Raw genomic sequence first — 9,508 nt, forward strand, 5'->3', positions numbered from 1 at the left:
GCTGGTTTCTCCATTCTTACCTACCCTACCTTTAAGGCACGGACACACCAGCCAAACACCTGGCCAAAACGCAGAGACGCGAGGCGACACAACAGTCGGGGTCCATCTGTGTCAGTTCTTTGGTGTCAGCTTGGTGTGTCCGGGCCTTTACTCAACATTTCAATTAATTCTCATTCTCAATTAACTATTATTGTCTGTTCAATAAAACGTAAACAAATAACGTTTCAACTTACTAGTTTGTATTGATTGACCAAACATGGAAAACTCAACAATATCTACAAAAAAGTACTCGCATATGTGAATTTCTGCTCGGGGCTTGATTAAACAATGACCAAAATAGTATGGATTGACTATTCTTCCACCACTTCACATGCTTTTCTGCTTTTCTTTGCTCATTTCTCTCATTGGATCTGTTTTCCGTTGCTAGTGCCAAATCACTTGCAGAATGCACAATAATCTGTACAGGGCTAGTCATTGTTGAAGGCAGGAGGTTAATGTAATACAGCAGGCAGACAATGTAATGTATGCTCTCATCTGACACACTTTCACATAATGTGTTGTTGTCTTTGATACTCGCCCCACTCAGACTCATCATTTATTAATCAGCTCTTTCCCTTGGAGGTTGAGAAAAGCTTTGTTGATGACTTTTCCATTTTTTCCTCGAGCAACTTCTATCCCATCTGATGTTAGCGATGATGAGCTTGGAATGACTCGTCGTGTCTCGGTTCATAAAGTGTATTTCATAAAGGCTATACTTTATATGAAATATGGTAAAGTGTAGGATTTATGAGGCCCAAGCAGCAGTATGACACCCCCCCCTTCCCTTATATGTAATCCCCTCCCATATAATCCCGCCTCTTCTGTCATCTCTGCTCCTCTCAACCCCCCTCCCTCTGCTTTTCCCCTCTCTCTCTCCCCATCCCACTTCCTCCACCTTACGCCTGATGGAGCATTCAGCCTGAATGCTGTGTGCAGCCGTGGCCTCATATCAGTGTGTTATGTGTGTGTGAGGGATCCAGAGCTGCATCGCTTCCTCTCCTGCTTTCTGGAATTGTTCTCCTCAAAGACAATCTGGAATGACTTGCTACCACTGTGCGGTTTCTTTGTTAGCGCGAGGGGTCAGCGGACATTGTTCCCCACTCTAATCTGCCTTTCTAATCTGAAACTGTGGATGTAGCCTAACCTCAGCCTATTGTGCTGCTTTGGAGTTGGTGTTGGATGTACATTTTTTGGATTAAGATATTTTAAAGGGGTATACATTCCACACTGGATAAAATGGTGCCCCAAAAAAAGGTAATGTGGGTTTTGTGTGTGTGGAGGAGTGATTTTGTGAAAGAGGAGGGTTTCATGTGCATGGTGTAGCAGCAGTGATGTTGGTTGATTTCCAAGAAGGGTTGTTGCCTATGTGATAATGGAGCAAATGCTGTTTTAATTGGCACACAGATCTGAGAGTGAGCATGCTTTTGGGAATTAAAGGGAAGGGAAGGGGAGCTATTTTGCAGAATCAACAAATAGGAGTCTTGGGGGTAGAGAAACTGAGAAAAGAAAAACAAGTGACTAGACTGAGAAGTTATCAAAATAAAGGTTCTTATTGTTAGGTTTCATCTTGTCATTCTTATAATGAATAGTTGGTTGATTGTTCATTGACTAACAATAGGAAGTCCCTCTCATTGGAAGTTCTCCATTGTTGTCTTTGTGTGCTTCAATTGGGAGACGTTTAGCCTGACTGCAGCTTTAAAGGTGTTTGAACGATGTCATCAAACTTAGGACATGTGACTCAATACAAATAGAATAGTATATTAAGATGTTGTATATTGCATGCCTTAATTCTAATAAAAAGTCAGTTAAAGAAGTGCTGCACAGAGGCCTAAATGTAACACTCAAACTTTTCATCACCACAACCGCTTCCTGTGTCTTTGATATGATAATGCTCTTTGTGCAGAGAGGTTCCCAGCAGTCGTAGAGTTCATTCTCACAGATTCAGACAAACCTTTTTAGAGCTGGTGCTTCACTTGCTTAGTGTGCAGTGCTAGAGGGACTGTCAGCTGGAAGACTTCAGACATGGTGGAGGAGAGGATGGGGGACTGTTGGAGCTACACCAAGGTTGTTTTTTATGTTTATCTTCAAAACCAAGCTATGGTCATTTGGAAGAAGCCGTATGGTTGTCAGTGGAGATTAGCTGTTTCATGTGTGTGTGTTGATGAAATGCTTTTTTCTGAACTGATGGATTTCTAGACGTGACCTCAGCCAACTAGAGGCTCATTTTTTCCTCACAAGTCAGGAAGAGATCATGATTAATGAGTTCAGCTGCCCCAACAGCTGTATTTGGTTATCAGTAGTGGAGGCTGTGAGGGCCTGTTTTTACTATGAACTACACTCAATCCTCCAACTTCCCTTTGAGATGGGATTAGGGGAACCGATTGAAATTCACTTCTACGACTTCCAATGCTGGGCCGCTGTAGGCCAGGGAATGCCCCCTTTGAAGGGGTTAGATGTTTGAACTGTTGCCATGAGAGCAGGTTAGCTGCACGTTGACAACACATTGACTGACACACATAGCATGGTTGCTTTGGCTGAAAGAAAGCCAATGGAGAATATTTACACAACATGAGGATAACTTCAATCTTTAGAAGATTGGTAACAATGTGTCACTAGGGTCAGGTAATATATCAATATTGTATTGTTATTAGGGATCTAACGATACCAAAAACTCACGGTACGGTAATACCGCGATAACAAGTCCACGGTACGATATTTATCGCGATATATTGAAGGAAAAAAACTTGTGCACAAGAATTTCTGGTTTTTCAGTATAAAAGAGCATTAAAACTGACGGCATGTTTAAACTACATTTCCCCATTAAAACATTGATTTTAATTTCTAACAATACTAGGGATGTAACGATACCAAAAACTCACGGTACGGTAATACCGCGATAACAAGTCCACGGTACGATATTTATCGCGATATATTGAAGGAAAAAAAAATTCTAAAAAAAATTACAAATTTTTTTTTTTACTCCAAAATGTTTTCTTTATTAAATAATAAATCTGATTTGTACAGCATTTTAGTATAGTAGTACATTTAAAGTGTCAAAACAGTAACAGACTGGAACAAGAACAAGTACTACCAAACAAAAGTATGCATTTTCTTTGTGCAAATAAACAAGAACATTCAATAATCAGATCCTGCAATAAAATAGATTTCAAGTAACTCAACTCAAACTCTCTCACTCACTCATCAGACAGGTTTTTTTTCAGGAAGATGAGCATGTCAACATTTCCAGGTAGAAGCTGGGATCTTTGGGCGTTTACAATATCCCCTGCTGTGGAAAAAACTCTCTCACTCGGCACTGATGTGGCTGGGACAGAGAGATATGCTTTGGCCAAGGGGGACAGCAGTGGGTAACACTTTGCATTGTCTCTCCACCACTTGAGAGGACAGTCAGAGAGTAAAATAGAGGTCGCTTTGCGGTACAAGTCAATTTCAGCCTCGATACCAGTGTTGTGCTGTGCGACGTGCACTTCTTTACTGAAAGACTCCCCAAGGAGATCTTCGAGTGCTGTCTTTTTGGAAGGAGGAGATTGTTCCTCAGCGTCATGTGCTCTTTCCCCTTCTGTTTCACTAGGGTTCTATGCAAGCAAGCAGAGGTAGAAAAAAAACGTCTTATCTTTCTTTTCACAAAAACAACAGAGGCAAATACACCTTACGTTATCTGAAAAAGTTACACAGACACAAAAAGAATATTTAAATATGTACCTGGTTCATGATGAGTTTATGCGCAGGCAGGTTTAACATTCCCTGTTTGGTGGCCAGCACAGCTGTGGGGTCCAATGCAGTGCTCTCTTGCAGAAACTTGTTTTGCTCCCCTTGGTATCTGTCTGTAAAGTCCTTCAGTATGGCTCTCTTCATTTGGGCGATGGGGGAGGAGTCCTCATCGCACTGTGCCATGCTTTGCTCTATCATGTGCTTGAGGGGCACAATGAGAGAGACTGTAGGTCGAGACTCATCGCACAGCACGGTGGTTGCTTTTTTCAGCGGTGAGAGAAGCCGAACCATGTCCTCGGCGTCCGTGATGTCAGCTGGTTCCAGAGTGTCTATCTCGCGTGCGTTGCGCCTGACTTCATCACGGACGCCGAGGACATGGTTCGGCTTCTCTCACCGCTGAAAAAAGCANCCAGTTTGTACACAACGATGGAGAAACTTAACAAGCAGCAGTGGTCCACTGAAGAGACCAGCTACCTACTGGGAATCTGGTCTTCCGAAGAGGTACAGCGGAAGCTGGAGCACAATCGGCCATTGTTGTTGTTGTTGTTGTCGGTGTCAGCTGTGAGGGGTTTCCGCGCGGTTTGGCTTTATGAAGCTCATTACGGTTACGTAATGACGCAAACGATGACGCAATGACGCAGCACCAGTCGGACTCTGGGCAGTGTGAAAAGAGCCGAAGCTAAACCGAAGAACCGGTTCTGAACCTGAAAAGCTCTAGCACGGAGCTTGAACCGGAGTTGCGTTGGTGTGAATGAGGTATGAGTGTATTTTTCTGAAAGGTAATACAACATGGCTGCTGTATACGCTGGTTTTCAATATAAACCCAGCCAAGACGGACTCTTTTATTTAACTTCACCCAGTCTCTTTGTGAGCAGGACTTTATTCCCACTGTGATATGGAATGTAGGGGAGGAGGAGGCATGAATGCATTTCCCTGCATTAACTAGACTGAAGCATTGTGCATGTTTACACCATTGCCTTGGAAGGGGATTATTCATGGCTTACTGCAGTGTGTGGTTGCTGGGGTGATAGACATGGTACAAAGTAGTGTGGTAGGCATTGATGGTGTTCAATTGGAGACAAATGTAGACTGTATTTAAAAAAACTTCTGCTGAACTTCAAACAAAGCACAATTATTTTCATTTTGCTTTATTTATTAGTTGTTTGGACTGTGAATGTCATAACATAATGACAAATGACGATCACGTTTTCTCAAAGCCTAATACAACATTTAAGAATCTGCAATCAGAGGATTTCTAGTCCATTAGTAGATTGGCAGAAAATAAACACTTTTTTTGACAATCAATGAATTGTAAGTCACTTTTCCTTCAAAAATGCCACAAAAAAGAATAATTTTAGCCTCTCAAATATAAAGATTTTTCTTCTTTTTTGGGGCCTTTTTCACTATTTTTGGGGGATTCTCAGGCCCTGTTTACATGGATACGGTTCGGGTTGTATCTGCTACTTTTCTCTTTTATATAGCCCGTTCCTTCACACGAGGCCGTAACGGAACCGCGGAAACGGACCCCTCAAACGATAACGGGTCCCAAGGTGGATAGATCTGCGGACGGAACACTCTGGGGGGAGCATGGTCAGTAGCTACTGCTACTGACCATGCTCCAGATGTTACTGCAAAATCTACAGCTCCTCTACCACAACCATCAGCAACAAGCGGACATGGAGAACTACATGAACTACATGTTGCTAAATCCACCGCGGAGAATAAACAGAAGGGCAACCAGGCAACCATGGCAACCATGCTCGGGAGTCTTCTTTGCTGCTTTTGGTGTATTTTGAGGCGGGAGTACAGCGCCACTTACAGGCCCGGCATATGTACTACAGCGTCTCCAGCGGCTCGAGAGGTCTCGTGTGAACGGACACGTTTATTGAGCCGTATCCGTGTGAGTGAACGGACACGTTTATTGAGCCGATTGCGTGTGAACTGAATTACTTTTTTGATATCGAATTTGGTTCATTTTCGTTTGCGTTCCCGTGTAAATGGGGCCTCAAGCGCATGCTAAGGGTAGCGCAGAAGGAAATAAATCCCCCCCAACAACAGCGCCTAGACAAAAGAAGAGCAGATCAAGCAGCTATTTCCATTACTGCATTAAATCTAACAGCCTTGCGTTTCTGTTTGTTTGAGCGCCCTTTAGATTAAGCCTAATTTCATTAAGAGGGATAATTAGTCCTGAGGTGAGGCCAAGTGGCTCCACAACAAAGAGGCTCAGTGTGTTGAAAACACAGGAAACCCTATGACTCAAGCTCTCCTGTCAGTACATCCTAATTTCCTCATTTTAGCCTTTTACTGACAAGTGTGCAAATGTGCACGTGCGTGTTTGTGTGTGTGCTTGATAACAGACCCAGCTTGACAGCAGGTCGTCTGTGTAAGCACAGCGACTGAAAACATCCGCACCATCTGTGGAGCCTGAAGTTTAATAACAGCCGACCTGCCAAGGAGAGGAGTCCAGCCCCCGACCCTTTGTCCAACACACTGTACACAGATGCTGACTAATTGAATTATGGGATATCTGTTTGAGTTCAAATGCAAGGACAAATCTGTCTGTGCGTATGTTTGGGGGGTTACATCACAGTGCTCTAAACTGATTTACTTTGGACACTTTCCAGAAGTTGTACACACTAACAGAAGGTAATTCAACTGCCACTGTAAACAAGATATGAATGCACCTGAATAGTTTCTGTTAGAGCAGCAAGGATTTGATTTTGAATCAATCATTCATTTGATTTGATTAGTAATTTCACTAATCGTTCCATCTAGTTATTCATATACTGTATGTACATTTGCTTTGTACAATTTGTACATTTAATTTAACCTAACTAGTGCCTTCTATTTGCTGTTACTACTGCTTTTATCACTGTTATTCATTATTCCTATGTCTTTTACTACATTAAGAGAAACCTACAACATTGTGTTTTACCCGAGTATGATGACAATAAAGATATCATGATTCTGATTATTAAGTCAACGGGACAAAGAAATCCAACTACCCTATCTAATCAAATATTGTTTAGCCTCTCAGATATTGAGACATTTGATAATGATACTTTCTTTGAATAATCAGTTGCTTTGTATACTTTTGACAGTGTTTCTTGTAATTCAGTAAATGCATAGAAAGAAAAGAATGAAACAGAAGTACGAGAGATAACCAAACAGTAAAAAATTTTAAAAAAAACACCAATTCTGTTAACATATATATTCAGTTTGATCTTTCTTCAAGTGTTAACAGTTAATGGGTGTAGGGCTCTGCTTTACTGCATGCATGTAAACACAGACAGCAAGTCCTATTATCTCAAGCAGACTTATGTTGAGCAGTAAACTGTGGAGGATCTGTTACACAGGGTTACTATCTGAATGCTGGATTGGTATTGGCTTGTCAATCTGAAGCGAGGGGGTTTGGGGTTGATACTTGGAGCATTAGCCATATTGCCAGGCCTCTTTAAAGATGAGGATTGTGGATTTGTGGGGCTATCTCCCACTGTGTTGGGATACATGAGGACTTAAGAGGGGGGGCTGCTCATGCTACCATCCCTACCTCTGAGGATCAGTGACTGCACTGTGAGGGGGCGGGACCAATACGCGTGGTTGGAGAACAGAAAAAAAAAGAATCTGGGTCAGACCTGGGCTGGATAATGCTGATACCTAGCAGTCTCTATGGAAACACAAGCTCCGCCCAATCCCCCCGCAACCTGACTTCCTCTCGCCCGAAGCAGAGGCAACAACAGACAGCGTGGTGCACGAGAGAGCGGGGCAGACAGAGACACAGAAAAAGAGAGGAAGATGGAGGGAGCAGACATCCTCTGCACAACAGTTTACTTTGATCTACAGTTGTGGAAATAAATGATACTTAATATATCAGCGATAATGTACTGCTTCCCATAAGGGAATTCACGTTTCAGTTTCCCCCCCCCAGAGGGAGGTCAGAGATCACGGTCAGCTACAAAATGAGCTGGGGAAGATTCAGTCTCCTGTTTCAAGGACACTTCAGTAGGTCAAATCCTGCTTTAAAGGAGAGGGGGGGGGTCTCTATCAAAGCCACCTGGATGGAGAACATTCAACCATGAATGTAGTTCAAAAGTCAGCTCACCTAATTTGTTTTGCATAGCTGGTTTCAATCTCCGACCTCTCCTTGACGAATTTGGTGTACTTCTCCACAAATTCGATCCCCCACTGCGTATGCTTCTCCAAGTTGTCAAACTGATCCTGCAGAAAAGAAGAAGACGTGATGATTAAATCACTGAAATACAAGAGACGTCAATCTATCATCACAAGCAGACAGAAAACGAAAGAAGAATAGAGCATAATGAAAGATTAAATCAACCTGATGACGACTTTCTATTGTATATACAGTACCTTGGAAAACTAAAGCTGAAGTCAAGTACCACACCGCTCTGAATCAAGTTCCAATATCCCAGAGTATTAGCATTATCATTTCTGAAATAGCCTTTACACATAGGGCTTGGCCGTATGGAGTATAATGATCAGTAATTAAAATACAATGTATAATTGGGTTAAACGCAATAATAAATAATAGAAAATGACATCACTTTGCCGTATCTCAGTCTATAACACCAAGTAAAGACAACAATTATGCCATCTAACGATATTCTAATCTAAGACTGTGTCAAGTGTCATACTGTATAACAATTAGGGATGTAACGATATACCGAATACCGCGGATCGTGGTAATGAAATGGCTCAATACCGTCGTGAGACTGAAAAAATCTACCGCGATATAACCGTTCATTCATTTATATCTCGCCCTGTAAATAAAAACTTTAATGTTTTTGTTTGAACAGCAGAGGACGCCATAGTACTAGTCAAGAATACTCCCATCATCCTTTGCGTGCAAGCCCGCCCTCACACTCAGACCCAACGAGAAAATGGCGAACGGAGTAGACGAACGTGCTGACCAACTAAATAAAAATTATGAAATTGAGGATGCTCCATCGACTTTTAAAGCTGTTGTGTGGCAGCATTTTGGTTTTCCCGTTTCAAGAAGTGACAAAGGTGAAAAGCAAACTGACAAACGCCAAACTATTTGCAAATCCTGCCGGGCGACGGTCGCCTACAATTCAGGAAACACATCGAACATGAGAAGTCATTTGTCACATCACCACCCAGAAAAGCTCCGAACACAACAACCTACTGTGAGGAAAAAGCCTAAGCCAGGCCAACTGACTCTGACAGAAGTATTTGGAGCGCCACTTCCCCCTAACAGTCCAAGAGCTCAGGAAATAACAAGGTGCATCGGCGAGTACATGGCCAAAGACTTAAGGCCGTTTTCTGTGGTGGACAACAGTGGATTTCGGAGGTTAGTAAACACGCTGGAGCCCAAGTATGCCATTCCATCACGGCCATACTTTAGTCGAACAGTGCTACCCGCTCTGTACCAAGAGACAAAAGCTAAAGTGACACAGAGCCTCAAAGAAGCAGAGTGCATCTCAATAACAACAGATGGGTGGACTTCACGAGCTACGCAGAGCTATATTACAGTCACGGCTCATGTTATGACCAGCGAATGGGAAATTAAAAGTTTTGTTTTGCAGACGCGGCCTCTTTTCACATCACACACTGGACTAAACATTGCTGAGGTGTTAAAATCTGCTGTTTTGGAGTGGGGACTCGACAATAATCAAGGCATTGCTGTCGTAACAGACAACGCAAGGAATATGGATGTAGCGGTGAGAGAGGCCGGTCTTTCCCCACACATAAAGTGTTTTGC

General features: G+C 42.6%; 1 protein-coding gene across 1 annotated transcript in view; it reads left to right on the forward strand.

The window, feature by feature from the left end:
* Positions 1-8,876: 8,876 nt before the first annotated feature.
* Positions 8,877-9,508, forward strand: part of LOC104952048 (formin-binding protein 1) — a 38,958-nt gene continuing 38,326 nt past the window's right edge. The window contains exon 1 of the mRNA XM_010778805.1: positions 8,877-9,097. Within this exon, the coding sequence (XP_010777107.1) occupies positions 8,877-9,097 (221 nt within the window). The remainder of the gene's footprint in view (positions 9,098-9,508) is intronic.

This window comes from Notothenia coriiceps, unplaced genomic scaffold, assembly GCF_000735185.1.
Source record: "Notothenia coriiceps isolate Sejong01 unplaced genomic scaffold, NC01 NC01_scaffold00019447, whole genome shotgun sequence".
In the NCBI taxonomy this organism is placed as follows: Eukaryota; Metazoa; Chordata; class Actinopteri; order Perciformes; family Nototheniidae; genus Notothenia; species Notothenia coriiceps.